This window comes from Rhincodon typus, chromosome 33 (genome assembly GCF_021869965.1).
Source record: "Rhincodon typus isolate 14 chromosome 33, sRhiTyp1.1, whole genome shotgun sequence".
Lineage (NCBI taxonomy): Eukaryota > Metazoa > Chordata > Chondrichthyes > Orectolobiformes > Rhincodontidae > Rhincodon > Rhincodon typus.
The window spans coordinates 1099431-1116006 of record NC_063364.1 but is presented as its reverse complement, the minus strand read 5'-3'; the positions used below and the strand labels follow the sequence as shown (position 1 = coordinate 1116006).

The 16576-nt window shown below is 43.0% G+C and overlaps 1 protein-coding gene across 4 annotated transcripts in view; it reads left to right on the top strand.

The window, feature by feature from the left end:
* lrrk1 (leucine-rich repeat kinase 1) overlaps positions 1-16576 on the top strand; it is a 191774-nt gene that overhangs the window by 153287 nt on the left and 21911 nt on the right. For 3 of the 4 annotated variants that reach the window (XM_048615947.1, XM_048615946.1, XM_048615948.1), the window contains exons 29-31: positions 4944-5095; positions 7291-7408; positions 9077-9193. In XM_048615947.1, the coding sequence (XP_048471904.1) occupies positions 4944-5095; positions 7291-7408; positions 9077-9193 (387 nt within the window). Of the gene's footprint in view, positions 1-4943; positions 5096-7290; positions 7409-9076; positions 9194-11128; positions 11199-16576 lie in introns of those variants that run through there. The other variant, XM_048615949.1, reaches the window with a different exon arrangement.

Sequence of the window (16576 nt, the reverse complement as noted above, 5' to 3'; positions counted from 1 at the left end):
GTCTGTTACTGGCATGTAAAGAGTAAGAAGGTGACAAAAAGAGGAATGGGACCAAGTAGGAACCAAAAGCAGGCACATGCTGTGGTAAATCAATTTGTTAAAGGTTTTTGATATGGTGATAGAATTGGTTAATGAAGTTGATAGAGTTAATGTGATGGACTTCTAAAAGGACCTTGATAAATGCCATATAACAGAGATTGAAGAAAGCATGGCTGAGGTAACATAAGAATATAGAAAATAGGTACAGCAGTATGCCTGTAAAACCCTTTGAGCTTCCACCACCATCCAATATGATGAAGAGTGATCATGTAATTTCAGTGTCCCATTCCCACGTTCTCTCCATACCACTTGATCTCTTTAGCTGCAAGGTCCACATTCATCTCCCTCTTGAATATATCTAACAAACTGACTCCAACAGCTTTCTGTGGTAGAGAATTCCACAGGTTCACAACTGAGTGAAGAAATTCTTCCTCATCTCGGCCCTGAATGGCTTACATTTTAGTTGTGTTTTGCACTGAAAGAAAGGCCCAGGATATGACAGACTTCAGTAAGATACAGGCTGATGGAGTGCTTGGATGGGTGCCAGATAAATTTTAATGCAGAGAAATGTGTAGTGATTTTAATTTGGTCAGAAGAATGAGGAAATGGAATGTACAAGGAAAGGTAAAATTCCAAAGAGCAGAGCAGAGCGACCACAAATCACTGAAGCTAGCAGGGCAGGTCAAGAAAATAGCTCAGAGGGTATACAGGATCCTGGGCTTTATAAATAGTTTCAGAAAATGAAAGCAGAGAAGTTATGGAGAACCTTTTCAAAACACTAGTTAAGTCACAACTGGAGCCGGTCTCATTACCACTCTTTAAGGAGAGTGTGAAGGAATTAGAGATGATTCAGAAAAGCTTCACAATAGTTCTGGGTTTAAGGGACATCAGTTGTGTGATATATTTGAGAACCTAAAGCTTGTCACCATGGAAAGGTGAGGTCTGAGAGATTTGATTTAGTGTCAAAACTCATGAGGATTTTGGGAAGGGTAGATAGTTTTATTTGGGTGATAGTTCCCGATTTGTTGTGATCTTGGGTGAGGAGTGAGTAACTGGCTTGCATTCTTCATTCAGTCAAACCCCGACCCCCCAAAGTTGATCACAACAAGGTCAACTTAAAACAAAGCATCCCTTCCCTCGTTGATACCTTCCCCAGTTCCAACGTATTTATATTTTAAAAAGGCCACTTTAACCAGATTTTCTTGAGTTAAACAGAGTGAGCTTATCAGTTATTAATATAACGAGGAAAAGTAAAATACACCTCATGCACATAGATCAGCAATGAGGATGTAAAAAGGTGATAAATTGTAGTTTGATAGTACAGAACTTGAATATTCTTAAGGAATATACATACTTTATTCAGGCTTTTCATTTTGTACTCATCTTGACAATTCGCAATACCAATTAAAGGGGAAAAGCAAAGTTTACACTGAATGAGAATAGCGTGCTGATGAGTTGGCAAGTGGACTTTGATTGGTAGAGACTTTGTTCTGGAGATGGCACCAATTAATGATGATTGACGGTTAACTGCCAAGCTTTGTCAACACACTATCTGTTCCAACTCAACAAAATAAGAGTCATTTACTAGTTCATTTCTCAGGATTAATGCCCTGAACAATCAGTCATTCTGCCTGGTTTTTAAATTTAAATAACGTTTAGCTGTCAATCAGCACGAAATGGTGCATTCATCATTGCCACACAACCAGCACACACTATTTGGGCAGTATGTTTGGACGGCACGGTGGCTCAGTGGTTAGCGCTGCTGCCTCACAGCACCGTGGACCCGTGTTTGATTCCACCCTCAGATGATTGTCTGTCTGTGTGGAGCTTGCACGTTCTCCCCGTGTCTGCGTGGGTTTCCTCCGGGTGCTCTGGTTTCCTCCCACAGTCCGAAGATGTGCCGGCTTGGTGGATTGGCCATGCTAAATTGCCCGTAGTGTTCCGGGGTGTGTAGCTTTGGTGGGTTATAGGCGGATGGGTCTGGGTGGGATGCTCTGAGGGTCAGTATGACTTGTTGGGCCAAAGGGTCTGTTTCCACACTGTAGGGGTTCTATGATCTGTTCTATGATCTATAAGTGCTATTTTTCCCGTTGAATTGGTATTCTTGCGAATTACCCTGATGAGTGCAGGACAAAAAGCATTACCAAAATGTGTCTTTCTTTCAACATCTTTGTTCTAGCAACAATTTTTTTTTAAATATATGAATCAATCTTGGTGGTCCATGTGGAGAATATAGTGGAACGTTGTGGCCATTAGGTTTGGTGATTCTGATACAGTTGATTTGAAGATTCTGGGTTCAGTAGATTCTCTGAGAGACACGAGGATTCCTGTTCAAGTATCGCTTTTGACTGGTGATTTGCTCTGAGCAATCAGGGAGAGAGTGTGTGTGGCAAGAGGGTAGTTTCCATCCTTTTCCCGTAAGTGCATGGGGGTCTAATAAACCTAGTAGATAGACATTAGCTGTAACCTTCACAGCACACACCAGGCCTTTAGCACTAAACTGCCAGACTAGTGCACGCGCACACAAACCAAAGGTGCAGTTGGTTTTGAGCCCTTTCTGTTGGGTATTCATAGTAGGGGAGAAAGCAGCCATGTCTTTTGCTGAGGCTGATTTCTTTACTTCATATTATGCCCATCATCTGGGGAACTAACTCACTCACAGGAGATGGTTCAGTTTTGTGCATTGTATCTCTTAAATTGTTTCTTTGAATCATAGAATCCCTACAATGTGGAAACAGGCCATTCAGCCCAACAAGTCCACACCGAGCATCCCACCCAGACTCACCTCCCTACGCTATCCCCGTAACTCTACACTTCCCATGGCTAATCCACCTAACCTACATAGGCTTGGACACTATGGGCAGTTTAGCATGGCTGACCCACCTAACCTGCGCATCTTTGGACTGTGGGAGGGAGCCAGAACACCTGGAGGAAACCCGTGCTGATACAGGAAGAATGTGCAAACTCCACACAGACAGTCAACCAAGGCTGGAATCGAACCCAGACCCCTGGCTCTGTGAGGCACCAGTGCTAAACACTGAGCCACCGCGCTGCCCCTGAAATCCTTTGGCACACTTCGAGATGCAAAATTTCAGGCTCTCTCTCAGGGTGAAAGTAAATCACACGAGTTTTCTAGACAAATGACATTACATTCTCAGCCATCTGTGGCTTGTAAATCTTTTTAAAAACAACGATACCTGTTTTACATAAGTTCAATTTATCTGTAAATAATTTGTGGCTATGATCCATTGCCTTACTAATTGAAATAAATGTCCAAATAGTGAAAGGGTCATCCTAGGGGCCACTTGAGGAAAGGCTTTCTTCTTTCCTGATTAGGATCTGGAATGCACTGTCTGAGAGGATGGTGGAAGCAAATTCAGTCATGGCTTTCAAAAGAGAGCTTGATAATTATCTGAAGAGAAATTTACAGGACAAAGGGAAGAAAGCTGGGGTGCAGGAGTAGCTGAGTTGACCTTACAGAAAGCTTGTATATATACATGATGAATCTGCCCCATTCTGTGCTGTAACCCTAATATTCTATATGATTAGAAAGGAGTATGTAAAAGAGAGAGAGAAAGCCACACTGGAGTATAAATGGAAGGACAGGGATAGGGATACAGAAAAATAGGAGAAAGAGGGTGGTGAAAAAGCAATTTGATAAAGAAACTCCTGCCCCACCGAACTTATCTCCACCCTCCTGCCCCACTGAACTTATCTCCACCAACCATCCACAACCTCATCACCTCAGGTGACCTCCCACCCACCGCCTCCAACCTCATCATTCCCCAACCCTGCACTGCCCGCTTCTATCTCCTTCCCAAACTCCACAAACCTGAATGCCCTGGTCGACCCATTGTCTCCGCCTGCTCCTGCCCCACCGAATTTATCTCCACCTATCTCAACTCCATTTTCTCCCCCTTGGTCCAGGAACTCCCTACCTACGTCCGTGACACCACCCACGCCCTCCACCTCCTCCAAAACTTCCAATTCCCCGGTCCCCAACACCTCATCTTTACCATGGACGTCCAGTCCCTATACACCTGCATTCCCCATACAGATGGTCTAAAGGCCCTCCGCTTCTTCCTGTCCCGCAGGCCCGACCAGTCCCCCTCCACTGACACCCTCATCCGCTTAGCCGAACTCGTCCTCACCCTCAACAACTTCTCTTTCAATTCCTCCCACTTCCTACAGACAAAGGGGGTGGCCATGGGTACCCGCATAGGCCCTAGCTATGCCTGCCTCTTTGTAGGTTACGTGGAACAATCCCTCTTCTGTACCTACACTGGCCCTAAACCCCACCTCTTCCTCCATTACATTGATGACTGTATCGGCGTCGCCTTGTGCTCCCACCTACACTCACCTTTACTGGCTCCATCCCCGCCTCTTTGACCTGTCTGTCTCCTCTCCACCTATCTTCTTCTCTATCCATCTTCTATCCGCCTCCCCTTTTTCCCTCTTTATTTCAGAACCCCCTTCCCCTCCCGCATTTCTGAAGAAGGGTCTAGGCCCGAGACGTCAGCCTTCCTGCTCCTCTGATGCTGCTTGGCCTGCTGTGTTCATCCAGCTGTACACCTTGTTATCCCTTGATAAAGAAACATATTGTTTAGCTCTGTGACAATCGCATGATGAGGGTTTAGACTTCCATCCTTCACTGCAATGGATTCTGTCTTAATATCCTGACCCCATTCTTCAGGTCAAGGCTCAGAAATGACTCAGGATGATTCCATGACATCTGTTTCTGCAGCCACTCCATTTGTTTCAGGTCAGTCTAGCAGAAAAAACGTCCAGACTAGATTGTTTACTTTCAAACAAGCGATACTTACTTGTGATTTATGATTTTACTTTGACCACTGTCTGTGCAAAGTAAACTCTCTCATATTGTGTTTCTCATGTTAATTGTCTAGAGACCAGGAGCAGGCACTGCCCTCAGACTGATGCAGGATCCCAGTTTTCCAGCCTTCATGTACATGCTGCGGTGTGGTGAGCAAAGCTCATTCTGTCCTTCTCAAGAACTCGAGCGAACTGTCATTTTCTGGGATGAAGAAGGAAATGACAGGTACAGTTCTGCCACCTCAGTGCAACTTAGCAGAAGATCAGTCACTGCTATCTGAATCAATATGAAAAGGCTCAACTTTCACCATAGGGATTTCCTCTCCTCCTCCCCACCCCAAAAAGGGAAACTGGTCAGAGGATCATATTCTCGTGACATTCTTTGGGATAGCCTAGTACATGAATCTTAGCAGGTGAAGAATGGGAACAGCAGGTCTTGAATAAATGCAAAAAGAGCCCTATTAAATGGCCCTGATATTGGGAGGACTGCTAATGTATTGAGTGGCTTGAGCCTTGGCCATAGGATCATACTCAATGGCTTTAGCCTAGTTCTTGATTGTCTTGGAAAGATGTGGTGTTGCCCTTGTTCTATGTGTATCCTGCTTGGTGCAAGACACAAGTTTCTTGCAGCTTTTGTGGATGAGGCTTCTGTAGGGATAATGAGCAAACTGACAACAGCACCTTGGGAAAGAAGGTCATTCAGAGAACATAGCAGTGGTGGGCAATTATATGGTTAGAGCAATAGATAATGTTCATTGCAGCCAAGAAGGTGAGTCCCAAAGACTGTGTTGCTTACCCAGTACAGGTCTGACCCAGTACCCAGGTCAGACTTGAAGAGCATCTTCGATTGGGAGGGGAAGGAGTCTTCTGTCATGATCCGTGTGTCATCACCAGCAGAATTAGAGCAAGGAAGGAGGTTCTGCTAAAGGAGCATGAGCAGGTAGGGGCTAAATTTAAAAGAAAACAGGGCACAAAGATAATAATATCTGGAGCAATTTGGCACAGGGTGAATAAGATCAGAGTGGGAGAAATGGGTTTCAATTCATGCAGCACTGGACAAAGAAGAAGCTGTTCTGTTGGGATAAGGTGCACTTAAGTTGTGCCGGGACCTGTGTCCTGTCAAATTCAATAATTAGGGCTTTAGATAAGACTTTAAATTAAATAGTGGGAAGGTAAATTCAAGTGAGGGGAAACTTAGAAAGTTAGAGAGAAGATGGGGCAATAGTCCACTGTAGCGATATGGGTAATGGTAACCAGAGATTAAAATTTACATTATATATCCCTTCGTTTTTATATATAAGCGTAGACAAAGGACTGCTCAAAGAGGTTCGCATCAGCTGCCCTAGAATTAAGCTGAACTGTCAGTTGAAAGGGTGTTGTGGATTGCAACAGAGATAACCAGACAAGAAAGAACACTGTATGAAAATAAAGGTATAACAAAAAATAGGATTAGAAGGAGAATAAAATTAAACCCTATTTATCTAAATGCACAAAGCATTTGTAACTAGATGGATAATTTTTAAATCTCTATTTGTGGGATCTGAATGTCTCTGGCTAAGCCAGTATTTATTGCCCAGCCCTAAATGCCCTGAAGAAGGGGACGATGAGCTACCTTCTTGAAACACTGCCATCCTTGGGATGTAGGAATACCCACAATACTGTTTGGAAGGAGGTCCAGGATCTTAACTCAGCAGCAGAAGGACAGTGATACCGGAACTGATGGCACAAATAAAAATTAATGGATATAATCTGATAACTGTTAGACAGCAGTGGTTTCCGAACAGCCAAGGCTCGAGGCTAAATGCTCAAGCTGCAGATGGTTCTCTGAAGAAGAGTCTAATATGACTCAACTTGTCACATCTCTCCACATGTCTGCTTGGCCTGCTGAGTTTCTTCAGCAATTGCTGTTTTTACTACAAACGTTCACATATATTTGACATGTCAGAAAGATATGTGAAAAAGAAAAGAAGGAAGGGTTTTCTGTTGTTAAAGGATAAAATCAGTAAAATACTGAGAAATGATGTAGGCTCAATCAAGATGTGGAATCTGCTTCCAATGTCCCTGGATTCCCTGACATGTCAAAATTTCACTTGAGCATCCATAACCCCCTTGGATAGAGAATTCCACTGATTTCACCACCTTTTGAGTGGAGTAATTTCCCCTGATCTTGTCCAAAATGAATGGCCCCTTCTTGTTCTCTCTGTATTCTAGATTGCGTGAAACAACACAAACAACCTCCCTGTATCTACTCTATCAAGCCCATTCAGAATCTTGCATGTCTCAATAAGATCACCTCTGATTCTTCTAAACACCGAAGAATATAGACCCAAATTACACAGCATCTTATGATAGACAATCCCTGTCATCCCAGGGACCAATCTAATGAACCTTTTTCAAATTTTGTTTCTTCACTACACATAGGAATTACAGTGTGGTAAATATAGACAAAGGACTGATTGAAGTGGATCACATCAGCTGCCCTGGAATTCGGCTGAGCTGTCAGCTAAAGCTACAGAGTGCATTATGGACAGCAACCGTGGTGAGTGATGTGTCTAGGCCTCAAAGCCAGGGCATATACCAGAACTCAGACACGGGCAAAAATTATTCCTGCTTCTTCATACCACGTAAAGTTGGATAATATACTGACATTTACACTTCTCCATCTGCAATGTTTTTGTTATTTCAGTTTGCTATTGGATATCTGAGAGCATAAGATTTAGAGTAGGAGCAAAATATATGGCCATTCATGCTGCTTCACCATTCAGTAAGATCATGGCTGATGGTCAGCCTCAACTCCACCTTCCTGCCAGATCCCTATATCCTTCGATTCCCTTAGAATTCAACTCTATCAGTCTGTGCCTTGAACATATTCAGTCACTGAGGTTCCACAGTCCTCTGGGGTGGAAAGTTCTAAAGATTCACTACCCTCTGAATGAAGAAGTTCTCCCTGTCTCGAGTCTAAAGCGATTGATCCCTTAATTCTGAATCTTTGTCCCTCCAGAAATATCTCTCAGTATCTATCTAGTAAAAAACCCTCAAAGTTTTGTGTATTTCAGTAAGACCACTTGTCATTCTTCTAAACTCCAGACTAAATTGGCCCATTCATTCAATCTTTTCTCATGGGACACCCCTCACATCCCAGGAGTCAGTCTAAAGAATCTTGGTTGTATCGCTTAAAGGAAAGTATGTTCATTCTTAGATAAGGACATCAAAACTGTTCACAGTACTCTCATCACGGACTAGTAGAATTAAGGTATGACTTACTTACTATTTTCTCCAACCTCGTTGCAAAAAAGGCGAACGTATTATTTACTTTCCTAATTCATGTCTGTCCATGTTTACTTACTGCTTTGTGTATAAGAATGTCCAAATCCTTCTAAACATAACTGTTTTTTGAAAATATTCTGTTTTCCTATCCTTCCTACAAAGGTAAATAACCTCCCATTGTATTACCAACTCTCATCATCTATCTATATCTCTTTGAAGACTCTTTATCCTGGATTTCAAATGAGTCATGGAGGCTCCGCAAATCTTCCAAAATGAATCCAGAAATTCCAGCATTTTCAATTGATCCCATTATTGGCAGTAGTAAAATGGCAGCAGGCAGTCCTTATACATAAGGGAACCCAATGCTGTGTAGCAAGGGGCCTTAACCCACAATGTAAGAGTTACATTTTTTTAGCTGTTGTAAACGTATCTTGAAAGGCTCTTGTTGTACAAATAAGGTCTTTAGAACTGTCAAGTTATAATGTTATTTAAATCCTCAGCCCAGACTGCCTGTGCCAATGAGTATTGAAAAATATCTATTCTAGCAATTACAATAACTGTTGACTTAAATTAAAGTGTTATTACTGTAGCATAATTACTGCTTGATTGGTTTTCGTAACCTATTGTTATCACATTGTGTATTGTGAGTTCACAGTTTGACAACTCGGAGGTTTTAAACATTAATTTCTTTATGGGATTATGAATACTTTTATTTATATGTGAGGTGATTTAAAAGTATTTAATTTGTGTGAATGACATGGTTCTTAATACAGTGAAATCTCTTATAGATATGTTAGGCAAGGTTATGAGTGAAGCGCTGGTTTAGGTTTTCTCAGTGTGGACATGATGGGCTGAAGGCCGTCTTCTGTACTGTAAAATTCTATGATTCCACGCTCTGCTTTTGGCCTAACTCCTGTTTAACTTTGTTTTCTTCTGGTAGGATCAGAAAATTCAGGTTTACAGCCTTAAAGGAATGTGTCCCTTAAATGTGCCTCTCCGAGTACTGGATGTTCCTGCCGTTGTGACATGTTTCGTACCAGTATCACGTGGAAACCAGGTAACAGCAGGAAAACATTAGGCCCACATACCTGTCCGGATTAATCTCAGCCACAAAAAAAACTTCTCTAATTCTTTATTTCTAGAAACACATTGTCTGTTCAGTGGTTGTTTCGATGAGCTTTCCCAAAATCCTTTGCTCTGTAAACAATAGTTCAATATTTATTTTTCCTCACTTCTTAATTATTGACTCTGCTTTTTTTAAATTTCTTCATGAACCTTGAGAACTTCAGTAAAATCCCTATAAAGTATATATTCCAAAGGGAACTAATTGAACATTCATAAATTTTCCTAATAACAACGTTGCTTCAAGAACATTGAACAGAAACAAGCCCTTCGGCACACCATGTCTATGCTGACCATGATGCCATTCTAAACTAATCCCATCTCCCTGCCCTACCCTCATCAATCATTTTCATCACTTCCTCAAAATAATCAGTCAAGTTTGTGAGACAAGACCTTCCCTGCATAAATCCATGCTGACTATCCCTAAAAAGTCCATTCTTCTCCAAATGTGAGTGAGTCCTGTCCCTAAGAATCTTCTCTAATAATTTCCCCACCACTGATGTAATGCTCACCGGTGTATAATTTCCTGGATTATTCCTGTTGGCCTTTTTAAACAAAGAAACAATACTGGCTATTCTCCAGTCTTCTGGGACCTTGCTTGTGGCCTTGGGGACTTATCTACCTTAATATCTTTCAAGAATCCCGAATCTGAAAAGTAATCTTGTGCTTCCTATGATAAATTGACTGGATTGCTGCAGAAGTAATGACTTGATCATACAGGGCCTTTTCTTCGGCACAATCAAAAATGTATCAGAACGAAGTTGCTCAGAGTTCTTCAATGCCAATATCTGCTTCTACTTCCTTCCCAGGATCTACAAACCAGACTCTGCCAATTGCCCCACTGTTTCAGCCTACCTGCCCCACTAAACCTCTTTCTTACTATTTCAACACCATTTATCCTTCCGTTGTCCAGTCTTTTGTGATGCACGTTCCCAACTCTTCTGATACCCCATGTCACTTCAACAGTTTCCAGTTCCCAGGCCCTAACTACTTCCTCTTCTCTATAGCTGTCCAATTTTTCAGTCCTACTACCTCCTGCTGTCACCCTGAACTAGAAAATTTCACTGTGTTTCTAATTTGCACCCATCCTACACCTTCACCTTACCCACCTCTGACGCTTCCATTCTTTGCTTTCTCTGTCTAAATATCTGGGGCTAGGCTATCAAATATTGACTGTACTTCCTCACACCCTTCTTCCTAATAAAGACTCAATTCCATTTGCCCAGTTTCCCCGCCTCTGTTGCATCTGTTCTAATGATGCAATCTTCCATATGTGTGTTCTGGCATGTTTTCTTTTATTCCTCAACATGGGATTCCTAGTTGCCAGATTGGCAGTGCTTTCCATTGTATCTGATTCATTTCATGCATCTCAACCTTTTTCCCTCCCTCCTAGAACCATGACAGGGTAACCTTTGTTTGCACCTTCTATCCCAGCAGCCACCATATTCAATAGATCATCTTCTGCCATTTCCACCAGCTCTAATTTAATGCAACCACTAAGAAAATCTTCCTCTGACGTCACAGCATTCACAGCAACACCTTAGCCCACTCCCTAACTCTTCCCTAAGGCAGCTTTCCATGGAGATGCCTTGGGCAGGACGGTGGCTCAGTGGTTAGCAATGCTACCTCACAGCACCAGGGACCCGGGTTCATTTCCAGCCTCTGGTAACGGTTGGAGCTGGACTTAATGCACCGAATGGCCTGCTTCGGCGCTGTAGGGATTCTGTGATTCTACCAACCCTTTCAGCTGTTCCCTTTCCACTGTCCAAGGACCCAAGAAGTCTTCCCAAGTGAAATAGTAATTCAGTTGTACTGTATTCAATTTAATGTACTGTATTCACTGTCTAAAATGTGTTTTCCTTTACCTTAGGGACATCAAGTGCAGACTGGGTGACCGTTTTGTGAAGAACCTCCACTGAGTCCACAAGTACAACCCTGAGCTTTCAGTTGCATGTCACTTCAGTTCTCCACCTTTCACCCAGTCTGACCTTTCTGTCCTCAACCTGGTTAGTGCTGCTGCCTCACGGCACCAGGGAGCTGGGTTGATTCCAGCCTTGTGCAGCTGTGTGAAGTTTGAATGTTCTCTCTGTGTCTGTGCGCGTTTCCTCCAGTGCTCCGGTTTCCTTCCACAATCCAAAGATGTGCAGGTTAGGTGGATTGGCTCTGGTAAATTGCCCCTTGGTATCCAGGGATGTGCAAGCTATGTGGATTAGCTATTGTAATGGGGATAGGTTATGGGGATAGGATAGGCAGAGTGGATCTGGGTGGGATGTTCTTCAGAAGGCCAGTGATTCTCGATGGGCTGAATGGCCTCTTTTCGCACTGTAGGGATTCTATGATTCATTCATTTTGTTTCTGTCCAGATGCTGTTTGACCTGTTGAGTTTTTTCAGTTTGTTTTGTTCTTATTACAGACAAGTTTAACCTCTGTTGTTTCATAGGCAGCTGTAGCCACCAATCTGAACATGCCACAAACAAATGAGATGAATAATCAGCTAATCAGATATTGATTAACATCAAAGTTCTCCTATCCAAAAAGAAGCTGCCTTGAATTAAAGTTTGGAGGAGGATGTGGGGGTTCCGGTAGGGGTTGGTCGGGTGTGTTATTTTAACTCGGGAAGAAATGTTACTGACCATCACCTGATGTTTTGAAGCTGAGCATGTGGCCTCCTGGCTGCCTTTCCAGCCCTGCAACTTCTCCCCTATTTCATGGGGTGCTGTGCAGGCATTGGGCAGTCTGCATGCTCTAGCCCTCTTGACGTCATTGAATGGCCAATTAATGACTGCTTAAGTACCTCATCCTGCTTCTGCAGCTATTTTACCAACGACTGGGAAGGCCCACATTAGGTGGGAATCCAGCAGCCTTCTCGGTGAGAGGAGAAATGGAACATCCTTTTGTAGGATCTGTGCCTAACAGACACAAACCCCTCAAGATCATGCCCCCCAATCTTACTCTACTCCCAGACTCCTAAAGTCCAGTCACTGAGCACCCTGCACCTGGGCCTGCTAGGTAGCAGGCTGATACCTAGATTTATCTGAAAACAGCATCCCTAAGCTTCAGGTTCTGATCCTGCAGTGGCTACTGCTTGAACTATGTGCTGCTGGGATTATCTGGCAGATTTCTAAGACAGGATTTCCTGTGGAGATGTGGGCAGAGATTTTGACCTTAGTCTGTTAGCACCCTATGAATGATAATTGGCTCTAGCTCAGGCTGAGTCAGTAGGGATTCATCCTCCATCGATTCTTTGGGTGGAAAATCTTAGCATAGGATAAAACCTGCAATCATCCCCATTGTTCTGGTTGGATTGCACTTCATGGACTGAGCCCAAATAATTGGGAGATGGAGTGGGAGAAAGGAACATGAGGAAGAGGCACAATAAATCCAAGATCTGGGAGACCAGGACCAGAAATTCCAAATGTTACTTTTAATTTTCTTTATTATTTAAATGATGTATCTATTGCATATTAGAACTCTCATCAAATGTGACATTTCCACTAAAAAGACACAAATCTCGATGGGAAAATCAATTAAGAGAGTGTCAACATTTACTTCAAGTACCGGTTACACCTGTAAAAGGCACTTTGATACAAGTTTACAATGTTAAAAGTCCTTTTAGACCATAAGATATAGAGGCAGAAATTAGACCATTCGATCCATCACGTCTGCTCTACCATTCAGTCACAGCTGGTAAGTTTCTCAACCCCATTGTCCCTTCTTCTCCCTCAACAATCCCCTCAACAATCAAGAACCTGTCTATTTTTGTCTTAAATATACTCAATGACCTGGCCTCCACAGCCTTCTGTCGCAATGAATTCCATAGATTCACCACTGTTTGGCTGAAGAAGTTTCTCCTCATCTCCGTTCTAAAGGATCTTCCCTTTGCTCGAAGGCTGTGCCCTCGGGTTCTAGTCTCTCCTGCTAATGGAAACAGCTTCCCAACATCCACTGTAAGTTTCAATTAGAGTTCCCCCTCATCTTTCTAAACGGCATCGAGTGTAGACCCAGAGTCCTCAAACGTTCCTCATATGTTAAGCTTTTCATTCCTGGGATCATTCTCGTGAACCTCGTCTGGATCCACTCCAGGGCCAGTACATCCCTCCTGAGATATGGGGCCCAAAATTGTTCACAATATTCTAAATGTGGCCTGACCAGAGCCTTATAAAGCCTCATTAGTACATCCCTGCTTTTATATTCTACACCTCTCGAAATAAATGCCAACATAGTATTTGCCTTCCTAACTACTGACTCAACCTGCAGGTTAATCTTAAGAGAATTCTGGACTAGGACACCCAAGTCCCTTTGTACTTCAGATTTCTGAATTTTCTCCCCATTTAGAAAATAGTCTATGCCTCGGTTTGTCCTGTCAAGGTGCATGACCTCACACTTTCCCATGTTGTACTCCATCTGCCACTTCTTTGCCCACTCTCCTAACCTGTCCAAATCCTTCTGCAGCCTCTCCGCCAACTCAATCCCTCCACGCATCTTTGTACCATCTGCAAACTTAGCCAAAATGCTATCAGTTCCTTCATCTGGATCATTAATGTATAAAGTGAAAAGTTATGATTCCAACACTGACCTTTGTGGAACACCACTTGGCTGCCATCCTGAAAAAGACCCCTTTACCCCCCCACTCTCTGCTTTCTGCCAGATAGCCAATCCTCTATCCATGCTAGTACCTGGCCTCCAACACCATGGGCCCTTATCTTATTCAGCAGCCTCCTGTGTGGCACCTTGTCAAAGGCCTTCTGGAAGTCCAAGTATATAACATCCATTGGCTCTCCTTTGTCTAACCTGCTGTTTACCTCCTCAAAGAATTATAACAGATTTGTCATGCATGACCTCCCCTTGATGAAACCATACTGACTTTGCCCTATTTTACCATGCACTTCTAAGTATTCGGAAATCTCATTCTTCACTATGGACTGGAAAATCTTACCAACAACCAAGGTCAGGCTAATCGGCCTGTAATTTCCCATCTTTTGCCTTACTCCCTTCTTAAACGAGGGGGGGTTATATTAGCGATTTTTCCAGTCCTCTGGGACTCTCCCTGGCTCCACTGATTCATGAAAGATCACCACTAACGCCTCCACTATCTCTTCAACAATCTCCTTCAGAACTCTAAGGTGTAGTCCATCTGGGTCCAGGTGGTTTATCCACCATCAGACCTTTCAGTTCTTCTAGCACCTTCTCCTTAATGACAGCCAGCAGCCACACCTCTGCTCCCTAACACTCTTGAATTTTTGGGATGTTACTCATGTCTTCCACCATGAAGATTGACGCAAAGTACTTGTTCAGATCCTCCGCCATTTCTTTGTTCCCCATTTCTACTTCTCCAGTGTCTTTTTCCAGCAGCCCAATGTCCACTTTTGCCTCTCTTTTGCCCTTTATATATTTAAAGAAACTCTTACAATCTTATTTTATATTACTGGCTAACTTACCTTCGTATTTAATCTTCTCCCTCCTTATTTCTTTTTTAGTTGTCCTCTGTTGGTCCAGTCCCCTGGCTTCCCACTGCCCTTCGCTACATTGTATGCTTTCTCTTTTGCTTTTATGATATCCCTGACTTACCTTGTCAGCCATGGTTGCCTCATTCTCCCTATAGTATGCTTCCTTTTCCTAGGGATAAATTTTTGCTATGTCTCCCGAATTATTCCCAGAAAATCCCGCCATTGCTGTTCCACTGTCCTCCCTGCTAGGCTCCTCTCCCAGTCAATTCTGCCCAGTTCCTCCCTCATGCCTCTGTAGTTACCTTTAATAGTTACCTGTAATACCGTTAGATCTGATTCTGTCTTTTCCCTCTCAGAATTTACTCTGCAATTTATCATATTAAGATCACTGCCTCCTAAGGGTTCCTTCACCTTCTGCTCCCTTATCGAGTCTGCCTCATTGCCCATCACTAAATCCAGAATTGCCTGTTCCCTAATGGGCTCTACCACAAGCTGCTCCAAAAAGCCATTTCTTACACATTCCACAAATTCCTTTACTTGCAATCCACTGCCAACCTGATTTCCCCAGTTCACTTGTATATTGAAATCTCCCATGATCACTGTAACCTTCCCTTTCTTACACGCCTTTTCTATCGCCTGGTGTATCTTGTGCCTGACATCCTGACTCCTGTTTGGAGGCCTGTACGTAACTCCCATTATGGTTTCTTTTACCTTTTTGTAGTTCCTCAATTCTACGTACAAAGATTCTACATCATCTGACCCTACGTCGTTTCTTGCTATTGATTTAATTTCATTTCTTACTAATAAGGCAACCCCACCTCGTCTGCCCACCTGTCTGTCTTTTTGACAGGATGCATATCCTTGGATATTTAGCTCCCAGTCTGATCCATTTGCAGGCACGTCTCCATGATGCCCACCACATCATACCTGCCAATTTCAGTCTGCGCCACAAGCTCATTTACCTTATTCCTGTATTGTGTGCTTTCAGATACAATATCTTCAGTCCTGTATTTACTGTGCCTCTTCTCATTGCCATTCCTTTATCCGATGTGCTCTGTCCTGTTCCTGGAGTCTTCAATAACTTAACCTGAGTTCTCCTTTCTTTTCATTTTTTTTTCATGCTTTTTCATGCAGTTGAATTCACCCCCACAGATGATAACTTACTGCTTTGTTTCTCATTGGCCATTGTATCTCTTGGAGTTTTCCCAACCCCTTCCACTTTCTAGTTTAAAGTCCTGTTGACCACTCTATTTACCTGTTTCTGCTAGAACATTGGTCCCAGCTTAATTCAGGTGTAGACCGTCTCAGCGGTACAGATCCCTCCTGTTCCAATACAGAAGCCAGTGCCCCATGAAATGGAAGCCCCTTTCTTACATCACTCCTATAGCAACGTGTTTACTTCCCTTATTCTTGCGTCCCAATTTGCATGTGACTCAGGTAGTAATCTGGAGACTATAATCCTTGAGGACCTGTTTTTTAAATTTTAGTTCCTAGTTCCTGATAATCCCCAAACAGGTCCTCTTGCCTATGTCGTTGGTCCTGAACCACAAAAACTGGTTCTTGCCCCTCCCTCTCCAATATCCTTTTAAGCCGGTCAGAGGAGTCCCTCATCCTGGCACCTAGCAAGCAACATACAATGCGGGACTCTCAATCCTGTTTACAAAAGATCATATCTATTCCTCTAACAATAGAATCCCCTTACGTGAGCTGTCATTCTCCTTGGTCACTAGTTAGCAGCACAAGAATGTGAGAAATCTAATCAAAGATCATGTCTCCCATACACCCACCGAGAAAGGTGAAGAGTTTTTATTCCCTTCATGCCCCAAGCCCTGTGCTCCAACATGGCTGTTCAGGCCCAGCAGATTTCACAA